Below are 22,908 nucleotides of genomic sequence, written 5' to 3'. Positions count from 1 at the left end.
AGGCCAAACTTTTGACCTTCACGTAGGTTTGACTTCTGATTATCATATGAGCTTGACTTTTGCCTGCCTGGTCGGCTTGACTTCTGACCGCCCTATTGGCTTGACTTCCGACTACGTCCACTATCCAACTCCATTATCATGTGTCGTATCAGTTATAATTTAATGGGATGAGTAAAAGGTTTTATAGAAGAAAAAAGACAAATAATTTTTAAAAGAAAATCATATTACTTTTTATTAATTTAAATAAACTAATTGTAAATCCATATTTTTCTAATAGTTCCAAATGTAGTTTTCTATTGATCTTTGCAAATATCTTTATCTTTATACATTTAAGAAAATTTCAAACAGTTTGATTAATTATATTTAATAATGTTTTAAAGAAAAATCTTTTAAGGAAAAATTTTCATGCACTATCTCATCATAACTTAAACTTTACACGTAGTCCACATATTCTAAAATTTTATTTCCACTATCTAATCAAATATAATGGGCATTAATTTATCTAATTACCCTTATATTTTTTATATACAAAAAGTTTTAAAATGAGTATAATTTCTCTTAAATTCAGCGTATTAAACTAAAATCTTATATATTTTCTATCAAATTGAGCACGTCCTTTTCCACTTTAATTGTATGAAAAATATACTAAATTCTCTTTAAATGACGTTGGATTTTCGAAGAATTATATTAAGTGGGAAAAAAATTATGCTCAATTTGATAGAAAATATAATCGATTCTAATTTAAAGTATTGAATTTAAGAGGAATTATACTCATTTCAAATTGAGCATGACTCATTTTTTACCTATACTAGATTTTCTTTAAATGGTGCTAATTAGATAGAAAATATACTAGATTATCTTTAAATGATGCTGAATTTAGGAAGAATTATATTAAGTAGGAAAAAAATTATACTTTTGATTGAAAATATATTCGATTCTAATTTAAAGTGCTGAGTTTAAGAGGAATTATACTTATTTTAAAACTTTTTATATCTAAAAAATATTAGGGATAATTAGATAATAATATTTGTATTAGGAAGTTGAATCAAACAAAATTTTACATCAAAAAAATGGAAACAATTTTTTTTTGATATAAAAACTATATACAAAGTTGAATTTATGGTTAGGGATTTTTCTTCCATTTACTCTTTTTTCGATTCTAAAAAAAAGTATGAGTAAAAATACATTTAAAAGATTTTAAATAAATTTTGAAATTCAAAAATTAAAACCATCTGAAATACTAAATATATTAAATTTAGATTTTATGGCCTTTTATGTTTCGTATTGAAACCGGTCAACTGATCGGATCGGTTATCCCCGCCAAAATCGATTCGTGTAAAACCTGCACGGATTTTTATGCGCCCTACTCGCACAATTTTGACCCGATTCCTAAGCTCCATCACTTCGGTCCCTATAAATGGAAGCGTGCAACGTTGCAAGTCGCCTCGAATTCCTTTTTTGTTCTTCTTCTCTTCTTTTCTATCTTTTGACGATTTTGATCGATCGTTATATTACCAACGATAAGCAATGCGGTTCGCAGCCGCCTTCTTCGATGTAACATTACAAGCGATTCGACGCCCTCCTAAATTCTCCCAACTTCTCGTCATATGTGCTATCAGGTCAGTTCCTTATTCTGTTTTAGATTATAAGAAGATGGGCTTGATCTTAGTTTTGTTTTATACCCTGCTTTCGGCTTCTGTTTAATGTTGCCTTCTCCCCGGTTTACATGTTTTAAGGCGACTCTGAACAGAGAAGAATCTCTAAGTAGAAGAGCAGAGAATGATCTTTAATTTAAGTTTGTTCATAAAATTGTTGCATGACTGCCATCACTGTGATTTGAGTTAAGGAAGGACAGGCTAATGTTTAGTTCTCATTCATCTCGTGAAGGCTAATCACAGTGATCTAAACCATATAGGAACTATTCTCTTAGCTTGTATAAATTGGATTTGTAAAAAATATATCGATTACAAGAAAGTAAGCCAATCTAAAACTTGTCTTTTTTTTATATTTAGGTAATTAAACTCTTTCCTTTGATCAATAAAGATGATATTTAACAAGTTTTTTTTTTTCTTTCTGCTTGCAGTGGTGGCGGCATAATAGCCTATGCTGATGCAAAGTCAGATCATAATTTTGATGCACCTGGAGCAACCAACAAGAAGAAGTTGGTTGTTCTTGGAACAGGTTGGGCTGGCACTAGTTTCTTGAGAAATGTAGACACCTCCCAGTATGACGTGAAAGTGGTGTCGCCGCGTAACTATTTTCTGTTCACTCCTCTACTGCCAAGCGTCACTTGTGGAACTGTTGAACCACGTAGTATCGCAGAGCCTATTCGCAATATCATGCGAAAGGTACGCCCGTATGCAATGACATAGTGATTTTCCTTATTATGAAGCCTTAGAAAATCTGGAGTTGCTGTAATTACTCTCGTTCATAATCATTGGAAGTTCTTTCTCTCTAATCTGCTGCTGTATTTAATAGAAAGGTGAGCAGATTCAATTTTGGGAAGCTGAGTGTCACAAGATCGATCCAGTTAACAAGAAAATTCTCTGCCGCTCCAATATTTGCACAAACTCGGAAGGGAAAGGGGAATTTGCAGTAGATTATGATTACTTGGTCGTTGCACTCGGAGCAAAGCCGAATACCTTCAACACTCCTGGTGTAGTGGAGAACTGCCATTTCCTAAAGGTACAGAACTAAATAAATATCAATCAAGTGTTCCTTTTTAACTTTTCTGAAACCACAGTAAGCTCCCAAGCAAAATATACTTGATAGTTGTTTAGCTATATATTGAACATAGAAGCCACTGAGCTAGCCATTCTATTAATGTACTGTACACAGGTTGGGAGCTGCCCAAATTGTTTGTCATTCCTGGGATTGTACTTGATTTTTTCTAAAAAAATTTTATGCTGAGTAAAAAATGATGCTGGAAGGAAAATTACTTATTCTTCTTTATTTGATTGTTTAGTTTCTTAAAACCTTTTGTCTAGGAAATAGAGGATACACAAAGAATCAGGAGGAGTGTGATGAATTGCTTCGAGAGAGCATGCCTTCCGGGCCTTAGTGATGAAGAAAAAAGAAATAACCTTCATTTCGTTATTGTTGGTGGAGGTCCAACTGGCGTTGAATTTGCAGCAGAACTGCATGATTTTGTGAGTGAAGATTTGGCCAACTTGTATCCCACTGTTAAAGATTTGGTGAAAATTTCAGTAATTGAGGCCGGGGTGCATATCTTGACAATGTAAGGACCTTGGCTACTTGGGGTTTGTTACTAGTTTCCGATGTCAAACTACACTTATCACTCATTTGTTACATTTACTCACCCATTGAAAGATATATTTGAAAGATGAAAGATGCTCATCTTTGGTATTTGTTTATAGTATTCTACAAATCATCTTTTTATTATTAAAATCGCTGTGCCATTGAGTTTTGGTATGTAGGTTTGACAAAAGGATAACTGAATTTGCTGAACAAAAGTTCCAAAGAGATGGTATTGATGTGAAAACCAATTTCCGGGTTATCAAGGTAAATGATAAGACCATCACTATGAGTAGTGGGCTGACCGGAGAAATTTCAGTCCCCTATGGAATGGTGGTTTGGTCTACTGGAATTGGCACCCGCCCAGTAATACTGGATTTTATGAAGCAAGTTGGGCAGGTAAGCAAGTTGACCGGAGACTATATTATGCTACATAACTATTATATTATGTATCTATTTTGAAGACTATCAAGTGATCAATGATATGATACCACTTGATTTATCTATTTGATTGTTCCTTTTATAAAGGCTGATAGACGGGTATTAGCAACTGATGAGTGGTTGAGAGTCCCAAATTGTGATGGTGTCTATGCTCTTGGTGATTGTGCAACAATAAGTCAGAGAAAAGTCATGGTATGTGTACTAATTTCCGACGTGGTCCTCTAAAGATTATCTAAGTCTCTCTTCATTTTTCTTTCAGTGGATTCATTCTCTAAGTTATAAATGTCACAATAATGAACCGAATAATATATTTTTTTAAAAAAAATGCTAAATTTGTGATTGTGTCAATTTTGCTTTATGGAATTTCTCTTGGAAAATCCTTTTAATTTTAATTTCAGGAAGACATCGCAGCTATTTTTAGAGTTGCAGACAAGGATAATTCTGGAACTCTAACTGTGAAAGGCATCAAAGATGTACTGGAGGATATCTGTGAGAGGTACCCTCAGGTGGAGCTTTACATGAAGAGCCAGCAGTTGGAGAATTTTGCTGATCTATTTAAGGATGCGAGTGACGATGCTCTCAAAGAATCCAAAAAATTGGACATTGAAGTGTTTAAGAAAGCTCTTGCCAATGTGGATTCACAGGTTAAGATGCTACCTGCTACAGCTCAGGTATATTGCGGTTCTTTGAATGCATTCCATGCGAAAGCAAATTATCTCAGGAAAGTAAGATCTTTTTCTCTTCTTCCACTCGGATGATGTTCCAGGTTGCTGCACAACAAGGCAACTATCTTGCTAAATGTTTTAACAAGATGAAAATCTGCGAGGAGCACCCTGAAGGTCCTCTTCGTATAAGAGGGTCAGGTCGTCATCGGTTCCATCCATTTGGGTCTGTATTCCATCTTCTTATCTATTTTGAGGCATACCAACGTCGTGGTTATATGGCATGTTACTGTATTTCCTTTCTTTGAGTTAGGTATCGGCATTTGGGCCAATTTGCTCCTTTGGGTGGAGAGCAAACGGCTGCACAGCTGCCTGGAGATTGGGTTTCTATTGGTCACAGCTCGCAGTGGCTTTGGTACTCTGTGTATGCAAGGTAGTGTCAAGAAGACGTACGCCTTTTCCATGCAATTTATACCTTTAGTTTCACTTTTGGTTTATTGATTTGCTTATCATCCAAATTCAGTAAGCAAGTGAGTTGGCGCACGAGATTCCTTGTGGTATCTGATTGGATCAGGAGGTTCATATATGGAAGAGATTCAAGCTGCATCTAAGTCACCTGAAGTCGTAGAGAAGTGGCATACTCCACAGGACTAGTACTGCTTATCAACTACAATTGCAGTCTCATTGTCTTTCTTTCCTTGACAGAGACGTGATAGTCTAAAAATTTCCCACATTATACTATCAAATTAATTTGCTTCATTATTTGAGTTATAGATGATAAAGTAAATGTGAGACTTTCGATAACTATTTGTGCCATGTTGGAACTACAAGCACAAGAGGTTTTGGTTGCCATCATTTACTGGTAGTTTGTAAAATTACTTAGAGAGCTGCACTCTAAAAATTATGTGTGATCCTGTCCATCCTGTCCGACAGTAGTGAAGATAGTTAGAAATGTGATTTTGTTATTGATCAAATGAAGACTCTATTCTATCATATATAATACAAAGAGTGTTAGTGCCAGGTTAGGAAAGTCAGTGATCGAGTTCTCAGGAGAAAATAGTGGAAGAAAACTATAGCAACAAACGTGTAGAACTATAGAGTAACATCTACCTTCATCTATATATAGATATCCCCTTTTATAGTGTCACAGTTCTATCTACGCAATTATCTCAAAGTATTTACATGCTTCCCAAAGTGTTCCTAAAAAAGGACAGGACATAAAGTGATTCTGACACTTTTCCTTAAATGAGCGCGCAAATCTCTATGATTTGATAGGTTCTAAAGCATGATTTGTCTGTAGGATTTCTCTGTCCTTTATAGCACAAACTTCCAAAAGAGTACGACATGGGCAGTACATGGGACCCGCGTTAGGCCGATCGACCGTCACTCAGGGGGACCGCCGGCTCGGCCTAATGGTTTGCCACCGACGACCCAATCTTCACTCGGCCTCTCCCTTGGCCATAAAGTAACAGCATGTCCTATCGGCCCTCAACCCTAATCGGCTGAGGACGCAGGTCGGGTTACTCAATGCTCAACAATACGGGTGACCTACCTATCCTGAGTTAAGGCACAAAGTTCGACTGAGCGGGATGCTCGGTCGGACTCTCATGTCCGACCAGCCATGTGGCCAGCTTGGGCACGCCTCTACAATTGTTGGTGTCACGTCCCGGAGGTATATTTGTTCAATAGAATGGACGATACCCCTTAGTAATAACGTATGATACAACATGATATAAGTCCACATATCAGGAAGAAATATATAGTGGAAGATAAAAGCATAACCACCAATTAACAAGAGGGATTTACATAATCCCCTCACAACATATAAAGCACAAATGACTATATACCGGTACGACTTACACAACAAGTACAAGTCTGAAAAAAAGGACACCACAAGGCTAAAATCTACGAATGAAACAAAGTGTAAATACAAACAATAAGACACAATGGGGAATGCACGATCTCGAGTATGATGTGGGACTGACAGTCAGGATCTCTGAGTGACATATATATCATCTACCTGCTAACTTGGGAATAAAGGGAAAGTAAGGGGGTAGTGAGCATAAAATACTCAGCGGGTATAAGAAGATAATGCATGATATATAAGGAGATTAAATGATGCAGTCTTAGGTGAAATACTTACTAACTAACGTAAGTGTCCCAATATGATTACCTGCTAACCAAAAGCATAACTAATAATATAATACTACACTAACCTGCTCAACTAGATAAGACTAATAAATCAGGAGTACATGCAGATCCTGCACAAATAAGTGCACAACCAGCATATAGCAAGCATATAGCAAGCACTAGCTACGTGCAATAACATGCTATCACGAATGAATCTCATAGGAAGTCAAGGTATATAAATAGTCATTGTTTGTAGGAGAACATTCTACCAGGGATGGTCTCGTGGATGGACAGCATGAGATAGCTATCTAGCACCTCAGTAATTAACTGAGGAGAACACTCTACTACAGATGGTCCCGTGAACAGTCAGGGCATGTAAACAGTTACTATTTGCAGGAGAACACTCAACCACGGATGGTCTCATGGGCAGATAGGATGTATAAGTGTCTACTATCTACGAGAGAACACTCTACCACGGATGGTTCCGTGGGTAGATAGGGTATATACATATACCAAGCTATAATAATAAAATAATCAATGGCAATCCATCCAAGGATAATGCTTTTTAAGCTACCCTACGATCTAACCTTACTAGCATATAAACAACAACCAAAGGTCTAATAGAATACTCGATATCCTATACTACAATATAATCTTGCCAATGTATAGGTATGAGCCTAACATAATAATCACGCCCACAAAAAATACTAGTCAACCAATCTCATCAAGAGAATACTAGTCCTCTAGTTAAAATATCTCAACTAATTCCTTGATATCACCATACATACAATAAAACAACGGAATCCAAAATTTAGTAGTCCTAAATGTCAGTCCAAAGAAAATAACTTAATGGAATACTCTTATCATGCTGCTTGGATAAAACATTTATCCCGTATAAGCAGGTATAGTCTCGCTAACATATATGCACTCTCATAAGCATACCACTATACTCTAGTATTACTAACATATGGTTACAAGCTTAAGTGTATCACTATATGTTGTAAATGTTCAAGTATAAATCTATAATTATACTACAGTGATGCTCAAATAATACATGTATGGAAATAAAGAAGATTGTATAGATATCAAAATAGATCAAAATATAAGCTCAAGCAATAAAAGGTCAAGCTCAAAAACAATATAGAATGAACTTGAGGCAAGCAAGTAACTATGACCTAATCAAGGTATAATAATAAATAATCATGCACTAAGGACAAATAACTAAAGAAACAAGGTAAAAAGTGTTGGTCCCTTGCGGTCGGCAAAAGGAGGGTGAATTGCCTTGCATAAAAAAAAACAAATACATTTCTTGATCTTATAGCTTGATTAAAACACCTGTACAAAAGAATTAAGAAACTAATTAAAAAAATAGTAGAGGTGGATCTTTTACTTGGTTTATAATCAGAGGATTGCTAACTCAAAACAATTAAAGCTCACTAAAAATCTCCTTTAGGCAGAGTACCCTCTTATAACGTTGGTCGCTCACAAACAAAGTAGTAGAATAGAAAGAGAATCATTTTTTAATAATTTTTTTAAACTACTAGGATCAATGTTGTATTTATAGCCCTGATCCGAGCGTCTGGAAGGGTTTCAGACACCTGGGTGTAGACAAACTTTTATCCACGGTGCAATGGATCGTGACAACGTAGCAAACAATAAGTTTTGTGGTCCAGGTGCCTAGACCTGGTCCGGACGCTCGGACCGGGCTAAACCAGCCCGTGACTAGGGCTCGCACCTAGGGCACCCTCAGTGGCGGATCTAGGGGAGAGCGGAGGTGTGCTTGAGCACCCCCTTGCTCCCGAAAAATTCCACCAGTATGTTGCAATCCAAGAGGCAACGAGAAGGAAGATAAACTTCAACTCCTTTCTTTGAGCACCCTCTTCCTTTTTTATCTGGATCCGTCACTGGGCACCCTAGCTGCCCATGGTGATCCGGGCGCCTGGACCAGAGTCAGCTCTTAGTTGACTTTTTGTCTGAATCTTCTGCTTCGGTTCCGCTCGCTTTGGTGATTTCGACCATCTGGAATAGGGTTGACCTGAAATCATTTTTCAGCCTTCTTGAGAAACCTTCCATTCCAGCTTCTCATCCTACGGAACCACGACGCGCTTCCTTCTCGTCTGCCAGCATACTCTTCCGTGGTGCCTCGTCCCTCGGATGCACTGGCCTATAGATTCTCTCCCGTGCCATCCTTCTCGCTAGCTGCATCTTTCACTCGACTTCCTGTGCTCCTAAATTCCTGCATACTCAGACACAGTGCATCAAAACATAACAAGACATAACTTGACTTGGTTGATCACATGAAAACTACCACGGGGTACTTACAATCTCCCCTTTTTTTATGTGAGCAATTCAAGTTAAGTTAGGGTAAACTAAAAACAAATAATAGGAAAATAACAAGTATAAATTTTGTAATTAAAAAATATATAAAAGTCAAGATGTTACCCTCCCTCTAGACTTAACCTCTACTTCTCTCCCTTTAATCACATTAAAAATAGAAGTATGCCATGAAAGTAACTTGAAATAAATTTAACACAAAGTCTAAGGGATAAAAATACAGTGACTAATATCCAGACAAATCATCAAGTTTAAATTTTGAAAATATGGATTTTTACTATTTATAAATAATTTTTGGAAAAAAATCATTTTAGAATTATGTTTAATTGTTCAAAAATGTTGTCAATTTTTTTTGCAATAGGAAAGCAGATAGTGATAAATTTTTTATGAAATTATAGATTTAATTTAAGCAATAATAATTTATCTTAAAAAAATTGAATTTTCAAAAAAATGTTTAAAATATTTTCTAGGCTTAAAAAATTGTGAAACATTTTTTAAAAATGAAATAGAGTAAGTGTTTTTACAGAAAAAATATTTTTAGAAAATTGAATGAAAATAAATTTTTTAATATTTAAAATATAATTTTTATTAAAAAATTATAGGAAATTAATATAACGGTCAAAAAAATTTTAAAAATTATTTCTTTGTTCGATAACATGAAAAGATTTTACAGAAAAATGAGGTTTAGAAAAATTACTTTGAGAATTATTTTTAAATTAAAAATATAATTTTTGTTAAAAAATTTATAAAAAATAATTTACTAGTCAGACAAATTTGAAAATTTTCCTACGGATAAGTTATGAAATACTCTTTCTCGAAAAAAATTAAATTCTAATTAATTTCTAACATAAATCATGCAAAGTAATTTATTTGAAAATATTAGACAGATTAAAAAAACTTTAATTCAATTTAAAAATAAGACATGCATCAAAATTTAAGTTAAGCATGATTTTGAAACCCAATATATATAGGTTCTTACCGACTGAATTAATTAGATTTTTTTTTTTCAAAATATATTTTGATGATAATTTTTTGATTTGTCCCTTATAATATCTAAGATATCAATTGAGTCTTTGAAAATTTCTAAAATTTGAATGAATAACGTTCGAATATGCAGAATTTTTCAAATTTTATATTTTGCAGAATTCGAACATGATATCTCTCTTCATCAACTTACTCCATTATATTGTGATAATCAAAGTGATATTCAAATTACATGTAATTTAGTTTTTCATGAGCGGACGAAACATATTTAAATTCATTGTTACATTACTCGTTGCCATCTTCAGATTATCACCATCATATTGCCTTTTGTTCCTTCAAAGCTACATATTACTGATATGTTTACCAAGGCTCATTCCGCTTTGCGCTTTCGATTTTTATCTGATAAACTTTTAATACTTTTGGCTGTAGCATCGTGAGTTTGAGGGAGAATGTTAGATTATATAATTTATATTATATAATCTATTAGAATTATTTGTTTATAGCCTTGAGAGCAATTTAGTTTTTTACCTTTTCAGTTTTAGGTTTAGATATAGTCTTTTAGCTTTTCAATTTAGGGTTTAGATTTTTTTTCTTCTTATAATTAACTATATAAAAACCTTGTACTCTTTACTTCTTAATTAATTTTGGATTTAATAATATGATTAATTTTTTCTTCTCTTAATTTCTACATTGTCATCTCTCCGACTTTCTAACTTTACGCTTCGGACAGGATCATCTATCCTTAATTTTTTCTCCGAGATCTTTTTATCTATCTATATCATTACTCCAAAATAAACATCTCGATTAATGCTAAATACACATTTAACTTTGTTTAGTAAAATATTGAGACCATTTTGATCAGTTACTTTGATTCACGATCATACCGCATGCAAAGCTAGATCAATGCGGAGAAGAAGACCCATTTTGGCTAACAGTCGATGGTTAATTGCGTAGGGCACAAGCCACGCTAAACTTTTTCTAGTGGAAAGTGGAAAGGGAATCAAGGAGAAACGAGTTGGTCAAAAAGGAGAGTTGGTTTGGCTGTCACAACGGTGCATGCAAGCCTTCCCTATCATTCTTCCCCACTACGCCTCACATCTCACTCATATTTCCTTTCTTTACCCTTCTTTTAATTTCTGCTCTGTCTGGTACTCACTTGCCTGTTAATGCAGTGTGCATCAATCTCTGAATGCTTTATAAACGAGAAGGATTGGGATGTAAGCAACAGACATGATTAAAATGGAAACATCATAAATGTCAAAAAGCAATACGAAGTTATTGGACCTACAAAGTGTAGTCACTGAGAAGTTTGAGAGAGTAATGGTGTCCGTTGCCCTCGCTCTCCATTTGCTCGTTAAAATTCCACAACGAATGCTTTGTTTGAACATCGATAACGAAATGATCCTGTGTGAGAACAAAATGCTTGATGATGCTGAAACCAAACCCGACACAGTGCGATTGGGTCTTATTAAAGAATTCAGTGCAGTTAGACCGGGAAAAAGGGACCGGTTTGGACAATGATATATCTATATATGCGTGATATCAGAGTGTCCCTCCGCTCCCCCAAATCACTCCTTCTGACTTCGATTCCCCCGGATTTGGTTCACGCTCCGCCATTGATGGCCACGAAAGTCTATATCGTGTAAGCCCTATAACTCCTTCTTCTACCTTCCTTTAGGCGTGCGCCTGCTCTCCTTGTTGTTTGTTGTATCGGGCCATATCTTTTTCTCTTTTTTTTTTTTTCTTTTCCGATTCACCTTTATTTGCTCAATTTTTTGGCCCGTCCGCTTTTCCTCAAGGGTGTTTTTGTTTGCCTTATGAGAAAGTTCGAAACTTTTGAGCTTTGTACGAGGATTTCGAAGTATGTCCTTAGTCGTTCTTTTTGATAGTTAAAAATATTTCTTTGGGTTGATCACTTGCCCTAAAGGAACATTATTATTGTTTATTACAATTTTTGTTAATTTTATGTTATTTATCGTCGATCTGATTTCACCTTCCCCTGTGATTTTTTTTCTGTGGGATCTATTTTTTTTTATTCCCTGTTTTCTTTGTCGATCTGATTTTCATTTCTGGAGATGATTTGAGTCCATTTGTGCCGAGGGAGGGAGCAACTAGGCACCTGCTTATTGACATTAGCATAATAGTTCAATGGGAAAAGGAAAAACAAAGGTAATATATTATAAGTTGAATCTTTAGCTATAACTCGATGGAGTTTAATTGTTTTTCTAAGAATCCTATGCTTGAGTGAACTCAGTGCTTCGAGTCCTTATACTTTGGTAGGTTTAAGTTAACGTGTTCAGGAGCTACAGACTTGATGCTTCTTCTCAGTTCAGCCTAAGTTAAGTCCCTCCCGTAATTGCTTCTTGCCGGACCACTAAGTTAAGGACACTGATGTTGTTGTCTGGCTCTGCTCCCCACAGAATCTTCCAGTGCTTTCTCCTATAATTTTATTGTTACTGCTCTTTGGAGAACCTTATAGTGGCTATGCGTAGCTTCTGCTTGATTATAATATTATCAAGTTTTTATTGACAATTGGATCATATGCCCCTCAACATTAATTATTGATTTCATTATTTTCATGCTTTTTTCCTTTGTTATATGAAGTTCAATGTTGGGATATGACGTAAGCACATGAGTAAAAGATGAGAGTCGTAGATATGAAGGTTTTAAGGTGGGTGTGCGGACATACAAGGATGGATAAGATAAGAAATGAAAATATTAGCGAGATAGTTGGAGTTGCATCTATTGAGAGAAAACTCTAGAAGATATGTTTAAAATGATACAGACATAAATTTAGACAAATAATAAATGCTCTAGTTAGGCGATGTAAAACTAGGACAAATGTCCATATCAGCGAGTGAGAGGAAGACATAAAAAGGCTTGGTTAGCTACAATTAAACAAGATAAAATTTATTTAAATATAAATGATGATTTAGTAGGAATAGAGCTCAATCGCATAGAATAATTCATATACCTGATCTCATCTAGTGGGATATGGCTTAGTTGCTGTTGTTCTTTCCTTTGTTTTTTTTCCAATGCCCATACAACCCCAAGTATTCTTATTCTTTAGGTTTATTAGCAGTTGGGTTGCATCAAGTAATGCTTTAGAATGTTTACTTTTTGTTGATCAATATAATTGTTATTGTTGTTTAAATTAGTGTTCACTTTGTCTAGCGTCATGCACATTACTAGATTAGCTAAATTGGGATGATTCAATTTACTTTAAAAATTATTAAATGATATTTGGCTGTTTACGTCCCAATTCGCTATAATACTGTTCTGGAAGCTAGATTGTAGTTCTCTTGGTGCCTTTCAAGTTTTCTATGACATGGTTTCCTATGCCATGCGTCTCAGTCCAAACACAAACTAGCATGCTTCTAAAGCTGCAAAAAGATAGAGCGGTAATCTCATTATGACAGTATTCAAAGATATTATATTTCTTAGTAAAATTTGGTTGCATAGCGGGTAAGGCTTGTTGAATGTGCATAGGTTCAGCTTCAAATGAGTACTCGTTCTTTCATTGTCAAAAGTATCACCAATGAATTTCCTTTAAATCCACCAATTACATTTTCTTGCGAACCATATCATGACTTTTTTCATTCTTATGGTGCCTGGATAGATACTATTCCATGTATGGCCATGTGGAGAAGCTTGCTGAGAAGATAAAGGAAGGTGCCTTATCTATTGAAGGCGTAGAAGCCAAACTGTGGCAGGTTTGTGTTATTGAAGGGATAGTCTCTCTGGGCTTTACAATGTTTATTATTTTTTAATTACTCTAGTTTCGATCTTTTGTTGTGCACTATAAAACATAGACTTACATTCTAGAGCCAACACAAGAAAGATATTATGAGTTTCTTTATCCTTAATTCATCTGGCTTTCTCAACCTGTCACTAGTTTGCAGAAGTGCACCATTTGATTTTGCTCTGAAATTTCAATTCTGACTGTTGATGGTGTTATGTTATGTTACACTTAGGGAATGAAATACTATACTGCATTCTTAATATGAGATGACCATTATATATATATATATATATATATATATAGTGTTCTAAATGGCGATTGAGGCGGCTGCTTAGGTAGAAGGCGGAACTCAACCGCACTAGAACTAGAGGGGGGAGGAGGTGAATAGCTCGCTCGTTTTGTCAAAGATGATCTTTTGTAGCAGAAATACTCGAAGCAAGCTCCTCCAATATTAACACAAGGATTTACTTGATATCCACCTCAAAAAGAGGTGACTAATCCAAGGATTCACACTCGAGCATACTCCATTATGTAAACACTCCTTCTTGGAAACAATCTGGATGTAGAGAAGTTTCGTACAAACTCACACTACAACAAGAATAAAAGAAAAGCTAGTACAATAGAAATCTTACAAGATTTACACAAATGAAACCCTAGCTAGTTTCCTTCTTACTTGTAGACACCTCTTGAACCTTGGAAGTGCAGCAACACTTGTCTCCAATAAACTTCCAAGAACTAGTAGTCCAGAGAAAAATCGTGAGAAGAGTGGGAGAGAAGATCTAATGAAACAGTGTGTTGAAACCCTTTTAACGGGATCATAACGGTTAGTTTTCAAGCGTAATCGATTACCCTAATCAATTACGCCTTCCTAATCGATTAGGAAACTCTCTGTGTATTCGCGAAAAATTGCTTAATCGATTACCGCAATCGATTAAGCCTTCCTAATCGATTAGCCTAATCGATTAGGAAGCTCCATGTGCTTTTGCGAAAACTGTTTAATCGATTACCCTAATCGATTACGACCCTTTCTGTTTCTCGCGACAATGAGCTTAAGTGATTACTCTAATCGCTTAAGCTATGGTAATCGATTAACTTAATCGATTACCAAACCCTAACTTCTAAACTCAAGTATAGGGTTTCTTTATCCAATATCCGACCAACCTTGACCTGTTGGGACTCCTCCTTGCCTAGCATCCGGTCAAGCTTAACTTGCTGTGACTTTTTCACTAAGTGTCTGGTCAACCCTTTGACCCACTTGGACTTTTCTCCTTGTGTCAAGTGTCCGGTCAATCCTTTGACCCACTTGACTTACCATCTCGTGCCAAGTTTATAGTCAACCTTGATCCACTTGGACTTCCAATCACCATGTGTCCGGTCAACCATTGACCCACCTGGACTTTGTCTGGCTTCACTCACTAGGAGTTTCATCTGCCTAGCTTCACTCACTAAAGCTTTTTACTGGCTTTACTCATCAGGATTTTCCAACTGCCTAGTTTCATTCACTAGGGCTTTTCATATCACCTAGCTTCACTCACTAGGATGTTCACCTGGCTTCACTCACCAAGATTTTCTAACTGTTTGACTTCACTAATCAGGACTTTTACTTCACCTAGCTTCACTCACTAGGATTTTCCAACTATCTGGTTTCACTCAAGACTTTCACACCAAGTGTTCGGTCAACATTGATCCACTTGGATTTTCTTCTTCCGCCAACCTTCCCGTTGGTCTTGTCCTTGTCTAATCTCTAATTAGGACTTCCCAGTTAAGTATCCGGTCAACCGTGACCTACTTGATTCTTCTTCACATCGAATTGGTCAACCTTAACCAATCTCCCCAATCGGACAATTGCATCTGCAATATCTATATATTGTCAAATATCAAATCTCAAACTTGAGCCAACTCAAGCATAGTCAAACTGATCAACCTTGATCTAGGAAAATTGCACCAATAATCTCCCCCTTTTTAACGTTTGACAATGCGTTTAAGTTAGGCTAATTCTATAGCTTCAACTTCTTCTTCATGCCAAAGCATGAATAAGGGTTTTCTTCATTCTTCCCCTTAACATAAGGGTTTCACAATCTCCCCCTGTGAACATGGAGAATTTCCCAACTTAAACCCTACATTTGCCCCCTTTAGCACGCATCAAAAACTCTTCTCCTTAAGTGTTGTCTTATGTTGTTCACAACATCACCATGAAGGTCTCATACCCTTCATTGTGCCCAATGCTCACCCTAGAGCATACTTCTATCATACAATGTTCATCCTAGAGCATTCACAATAATGAAGGTTTACAACCTTCCATTGTTTCGTTAAAAGTAAATTCATGTCTTTAAGGAGTAACTCCACCTCAAAACATTCTCGAAACTTTTATCATTGCACCAACAATAACGTGGAGTTTCTAAATCTTTAGAAAATCCAAAATTAGAGGTTTTGAGGTTCAAAATTCAACTTTGAAACTAAGCCTTATCATAAACTCCAACTTAGTCTTCTTTTAACCAATCCTTTCTTGTTTCAACAAGAAAACTACCCTTAAATGTTCATAAATGAAAGTCTTAGGATTAAGGATGGTTAACACGACTAAACATGGTTTAATGGACTAAGATCAGACCATTTAACCCAAAAACAACATTCTTAATCTATTGGTGTTAGCTACCAATCAATTACAGTCTCTCTTAATTGATTCAAGTTGGGATTTAATCTATTACCGAGTGTTAATCGATTGCTCTAATCGATTAAGACCTTTAATCGATTATAGTGATCGATTCCGTGAGCCATTGTGCTCACGGGAACTCACCTTAATCGATTAACCTAATCGATTAAGATAGGGTAATCGATTGCTCCAATCGATTACCGTATCTGATTTCTAAAATTCAATTCTGTTCGAATTCAAAAATGCCTCAAAAATTCTACAAAATTTTAAAAATCATGAAGATTCGTGTAGACATTATATAAGGCATAATCTATCAAGGAAAAATAGTTTTATAAGAAAATACATTTTATTTTCAAAGATTGATACAAAATTGGAAACTTTTGAAAACTTCAATGTTTCTTCTAAATTTGTGTCTAACTATACAATGGTGATTCCTATCAAAAGATATCCTTCACCAAGGTTTTTCAAAAAATATTTTGAAATAATTTTTAAAACCAATTTTCAACCATGTTCCTTGGGCTAAATGCACATGACTTGTACACTAGCTTTCCCAATGATTGGATAACACATAATCTATGTATTTTGCTGAAAAAGATGCACTAAATCAACATCTTGAGTTATATTCATCTTCTTAACCTCTCACTTGTATCTAATGTGTACTAAAACACATACAAGTCAACTTTTAGTCTTTGCAAGATGTAGATTTTGTTTTGCCCTAATCGGGATCATGCATTTCTATCTAGGCATTTAAAATATGATCATCCACCTAGGATGTCATTTGTTGATTAATGTCATTGTCCTTAATTATAAGGAATTAAAATAATACATGATGATTTATGACATACATCAAAATGAATAAGTTTCAAAAGAACTCATACTATAGCTACATGATGTATATAGTACATGACATCATATTTTTTATTTTTCATAACAACTAAAAAAAAAGAGCAGCTTGATGCACGAAGTTCCCACCATGCGGAGTCCCAGGGAAGAATTTTTAGTTAGTATTTTTTTAATAATTTTTTTATTCTTTATTTAATTTTTTATCCTTTAGTTAATATATTATTTCATTATTTATAAAAATAGTAAAAAAAATTCAACCACCTAGGCGACCCGGCCGAGATGGTAGGCGGTCACTATATACACACACACACACACCAATGCTCTTAAGATTGCTCCTCAAACTGTTAAATTGTTACTGTTTATTTATGCTTATTAACTAAACTAGAAAATGAAGAGTAAGATCTTGCCATGACGAAATGAAAAACATATGGGGCATTGGTACTATTTATTTATGCTTGTTACCTAAACTAGAAAATGCAGACTGAGATATTGCCATGATGAAATAAAAACATAATATTCACACGTGGGGAGAAAAAAACTTAGAAATTCACCAAGCAAGTAGCAAATTGAGGATGGAACTTTTCCCTGTTCAGTTCTGCACAGGAGATGGATAGCACAGCTTGTTTGCTGGAAATAGCAAACAGAGTGCAGGACAATTTCCCACAAAGAGAAAGTGCACAAAGACAAGATATTGTTCAGCTTTTCACTTGTTAGGCAAGCATATGCAACATAGAAATAAATTAGAAGATGCAGATGAATGCAGATATGGAGGGCATGATGTGAGAAGTAGATCAACAACAAGAAGAGGTTGGTGTGAAAAGAAAGCATAGTATGTTGCTCACATCCAGGCTTAAGGGCCAGTGATAAGGAATCAATCAACCAAAAAGTAGGTTGCTGATACAACTGAGAAAGGAACAAGGACAAGAAAGCACTTGAGGAAGAACTTAAGAAAGATGAGAAGCAGGGAATGAGAACCATCTAAGGACAAGCAAGCACAGCACCATTATGATCACTATTAAAAATGGACAAGAAAGCCAGGACATACACTACCACTGCTATGACCATGAAAGCTAGATTTAGTGCCCCCATAGGCTAGTACAGTTGGTACTTGCATGTGGTATTGCTGCAAAAGGTCATGTGGTCGATAAGTTCAACTATTTGACATGGTCAGCCCTAGTTTTGATTCCCTAAGCATGTGAAGAGGGCAGCTCAATGTTCATTGTCACATTGTATAAGAAACACAGACATCTTGCAGGTGTTCTTCTGCTCGTTGGCTGAGCAAAAGTGAGTAGTGGTTGGCTTGCATGAGAGGAGGATCCTGATGTTGAATTTCACATGATCAACAAGACAGAGGAAGGAACCAGATCTGATATCTTGAGTGGATGATGGTGAGAGGTTGAAGGACACAAATTTTCTGAAGAAGCTCATCCTCCCGCTTGTGATTCTGGTAGAGATGATTTGTGGATGCCAAGCCAAAAGGAAACATCAATTAGAGACAAAAGAACAATGTCATTCATGGATCACACATGTTGGGTGTGCAGGCAGGTGTGAGAGACAGCAGGCTGCGACAACTTCTTTTATGTGAGCTGCAGAAAGAAGGCTTGAGTGGTGCTGGCTGGAAGAATGCAGGAGGAGATTGAAGCCTGGGTATGAATGAAGTGGAACAAAGAATGACCTTAAAAGAAAGAAGACAATGGCTAGGTCCAGAATGAACAAAGGTAGCCTGGAAGTTGCTGTAACATACTAACGTCCGTGGAGACAAAGAAGAGCAAGAAGAATAAAATGAGAGAGTATGTGGGGAGGGTGTTGTTACATTGAAACCAACCTCTTTCCCTTTAAAGGATTATCTTAGAAAATCTAATCGTAAAAGGGGTGTTTTGGTACCAAGTTAAGTTTGTGGGAAAGGAAATATTATATTGCATTCTTGATATGTGATAATACAGAACGTGGTAAATCCATAAACCTAGACTACTAATGTGAGACTACACTTCTTACACCTAATAAACCTTAGTAATCTTGTACTCAGCATATTAATTCTAATAACTTTTTATATGATAATTTTTAGGTTTTTCTTGATTTAACATTTTATTTATCACAATAAAGATAGAATGATTCTATTAACTAAGTTGATATTTTAATATTATTTCTTTATCTTGCAAGCAAAAGGCTCTATAGGAATTATAGTAAAGTATTCAATCTACTTGACATGCTCTATTCACTAGGCCTAAGTGCCTAGTCCGCATGATCCTGTTGACTTGGCTTGTTTGGCTTACTTGACCCATCCGCTTCAGCTAATCTACTTGGCTCACTTGGCCCATCCAACTTGCTCAATTTGCTCTACTCACCTAACAACATGGCATGTTCAGCCTCATAGATTGTCTGGCGTACTTAGTCCTCACTACTTGCTTGGTCAACAAGCCTGCTTGACTCATGTCCTTAAACCAAACTGTTTGCCTTGGTCAGTTCATGGTCGATCTGCCTGAGCCATTCATTTTACTCGTAATATTTATTTCTAGGAGAATGGAATAGAGTAAAGAAGGATAATGGAGAATAAGAATTTTATAAGAATTGATATTGCAGGTTCATTTTATGATAAAATATAGAAATAGTTATTCCGTGAGAGTTCGTAAATGATAGAACAAAATACATAATTGCTCCAACAACTTCTCAAGATGCTAAATGCATTTTTTTCCTATTTCCTTGAAGGGATTGTTAAGACCGAAAGAATTTAAATATCTCTACAATGGTATGATATTGTCTATTTTGGACCTAAGCTCTCATGGTTTTATTTTTGGGCTCTACCCAAAAGGTCAATCTCTCCCTCAAACGAAGCCCCCACAATCGGTGGTTAGACCTTCTGCCAGTTCAGGTTCTGATACTATTGTTAGGACCGAAGGAATTTAAATATCTCAACAATGATATGATATTGTCCACTTTGGGTCTAAGCTCTCATGATTTTATTTTCGAGCTCTACATAAAAGGCCTCATGCCAATATAGATATTTTTTCCTTATAAGTCTATGATCTTTCCCATGTGTTTTCAATATGAGACTTTGTTTGGATCCCCAATAGAGATAAGTTGAAGGATGGATTGGAACAAGAGAGAAGTTGAAGGATGGACTGGAACAAGAGAGAAGTTGAAGGATAGATTATTTCTTGCTTCATTTGACAACACTTGTCTATCATAAATGAGTAATTCATACGCTTCATTTGCATTGAAGGAGATCAATTGAAATTTAATTTTCTCCCAACCAGCCTCTACATCTGTTTGAAGTTTCAGACAAGTGCTTTAATTTACAGATTCTAAATCAATTTCTTGGTTCTACTTTGAGCGGTTCTTTTAACAGGTTCCAGAAACTCTCCCAGATGAAGTGCTCGTCAAAATGAGTGCACATCCAAAGAGTGAAGTGCCAATTATTTCACCAAATCAACTAGCTGAGGCAGATGGTCTTTTATTTGGATTTCCTACCAGATTTGGCATGATGGCTGCACAGTTCAAAGCATTTCTTGATGCAACTGGTAGTTTGTGGAGATCTCAAGAACTTGCAGGCAAGCCTGCTGGACTCTTCTTTAGCACTGGATCTCAAGGTGGCGGACAAGAGACTACAGCGTATGACACTTTTGCATAGATGGCCTCCCTTGCTTATGTTGCTTACTGAAATTTCTTGATCTAATAAAAAAACTCAGATTTTACTCAACTTCACCATAGTTACACTTCAGAAGTCTTTATCTCAAGTATTAAAATGAATTATGTGGTCCTTACTATAGAAAGTTTGTTTCTGTTATCATGATATTCTGAATTTTAGGTGTCTTTATGTTTCTTATCCATGGTAACTATGTTTCACAAAACTTGACTATTGAACAGATGTTCATCTTGTCCATGCACCAGCTTTGTCATTAGGGCTATGAACAACTGCTTAATCTATTGAATGACTGAACAACAAAAATGAACCAATTACAAGAGCATGGTTGCGGCCCAATTTAGTGATCTTTTCTGAGGTTAGATAACTAATGTCTTGACTTAACAGGAGGGGGAAAAGTAATGATCTCAGTTAGCAACCCCAATAATTAGAATCCCTAACTTAGTTTTCAATTTATTCTTAGTTCCCAACTTGTCTTAAATTTTGTTCATGTAATTTTTAATCATCAGAGCTCAAAGTAACTTTCTAAACTTTAGCTGCATCATGAAATTTAAGAACCAAATACTTGTGGCTGTCATGTCATTTGTATATGCAAATTCTTTTAACCTTCTTCATTCATAACCATGTCGTAGTTGCTAATACTCCTACCTTTATTTCATACAGATTGACTGCTGTAACGCAGTTGGCTCACCATGGAATGATCTTTGTACCAATTGGATACACTTTTGGAGCTGGTATGTTTGAAATGGAGAAGGTTAAGGGAGGCAGCCCTTACGGTGCAGGTACTTTTGCTGGGGATGGTTCTAGATTCCCGTCTGAAATTGAACTGGAGCAAGCCTTCCACCAAGGAAAGTACTTCGCTATTATTGCAAAGAAGCTCAAAGCATCAGCTTGATCTGTGGCGCGCTATGCCATTCTAAGGTTTGATGAAGTCCTCTATATATACATTACATTAAGACCCCTTCTGCAATTTATCATTGGTTGTGTATAAAGCTTGGTCGAGTCTGTGAGCACGAATGTAAATTGTTTTGTTATCTTTTCTAAAATATAAGTTGTTTTGTTAAATATTGATTAATGTAATTGTCCTGTTCTATACGTTAGTCGTCAGCTCGTTTGCTTCAGTGTAACTTTTCTTCAGAGATGAATGAACACTAGTGTTGTTTTAATTTCTAGCACGCATCTTTAGAAATTTGATAGTATGATAAGTAGGATACCCTGGTTGTATCAGACTATGAGTCAAACACCAATCCATGGGCCGAGTGAGTTATTGCTCGGCCTACCTTATGATTAGTCCAATTGATGAACATTATGGTTGGGCCGTATTAGAGAATTTAACACTAACGAGTGTCCACGGACAATGAAGTTAAACTGACATGGGAGATGTTAATCAATGCAAACAGAGAATAAAATTATTGGCCTCTCATGCCTGCTCTCCCAGGCATTATCCATCCGTTCATAAATTTCATGCAGGTATGTTTCCCACTCCATTCATTTATTGTGTAGGCTACCTGTTCGACGTGAAAGAGTGGAGAGCAAGATGGCACAGTTCTTCTCGTTCTCTATCTTAAATTCTTAATTGTGCATCTTCAAACATGTCCATCTCTTTTTTTGCACTCATCGCATGTCGAGCATCATCAAAAAATACTTGCCAGACAGAAAGTACTGTTCCCATATTTATTCCTTGCCCATGCTCATCAAGTCCAGCCCTCTGCTCTTTCCATTACATAGTGCTCTCACTTCATCTGTCTATCTATCTATTAAGTATCTTATTATAATTAATATATGGTTGCTTTCACCAGGCCAGGCCCCGTAGCTGCATGTGTGATGGTTACATTGTCTTTGTCGGATGACGACGGCGTCAGCGAAATTGCAGGACACGCGGAGTGAAAGCTCCCCTTCGAAAGCCAAAGGTTTGTTTCGAGACAATTATTTATGTGCATAAAGGAAGCACACTTTGCAGAGTACTTGCTGTTGGTCTCCATCACCTTCGTTTGGAGACAACCAAACCCACCTTTGGTTTAATTGCCTAAAGAAATGTATATAATATAATGCGCACCTCTGTTTCCCACATATAATTTGATTCAAAAAGCAGCAGGTATCTTAACTGAGGGGGGGGGGGCTCCTAGTTGTAGCTCTTTGACTTTGTTCTTCCTGGAGGTCTTATCGTCACAACTAGAATCAACACAGGATCGACCTTATCCTCCCTCCCTCACCGGCCATGCACGCT

General features: G+C 36.1%; 2 protein-coding genes across 2 annotated transcripts; both read left to right on the top strand.

Annotated features, from left to right (window-relative positions):
* Nucleotides 1–1,527: 1,527 nt before the first annotated feature.
* LOC121993214 (external alternative NAD(P)H-ubiquinone oxidoreductase B3, mitochondrial-like) lies at nt 1,528–4,969 on the top strand. Its single transcript, XM_042547943.1, has 10 exons — nt 1,528–1,619; nt 2,084–2,348; nt 2,479–2,685; nt 2,988–3,238; nt 3,438–3,654; nt 3,784–3,888; nt 4,095–4,367; nt 4,463–4,584; nt 4,672–4,791; nt 4,882–4,969. The coding sequence occupies exons 1-10, from the start codon at nt 1,528–1,530 to the stop codon at nt 4,967–4,969; spliced, it is 1,740 nt and encodes a 579-aa protein (XP_042403877.1).
* Nucleotides 4,970–11,296: 6,327 nt separating this feature from the next.
* On the top strand, nt 11,297–21,847 carry LOC121975967 (NAD(P)H dehydrogenase (quinone) FQR1-like). The gene is made up of 4 exons (XM_042527920.1): nt 11,297–11,448; nt 13,426–13,519; nt 20,388–20,650; nt 21,345–21,847. Exons 1-4 carry the CDS (start codon nt 11,324–11,326, stop codon nt 21,574–21,576), a joined length of 714 nt encoding a protein of 237 aa, XP_042383854.1. The 5' UTR covers nt 11,297–11,323; the 3' UTR covers nt 21,577–21,847.
* Nucleotides 21,848–22,908: the final 1,061 nt, after the last annotated feature.

Source organism: Zingiber officinale, chromosome 1B (genome assembly GCF_018446385.1).
Source record: "Zingiber officinale cultivar Zhangliang chromosome 1B, Zo_v1.1, whole genome shotgun sequence".
Taxonomy (NCBI): Eukaryota; Viridiplantae; Streptophyta; class Magnoliopsida; order Zingiberales; family Zingiberaceae; genus Zingiber; species Zingiber officinale.
The sequence above is the reverse complement of the archived record's forward strand: the minus strand, read 5'-3'. Positions and strand labels throughout refer to the sequence as shown.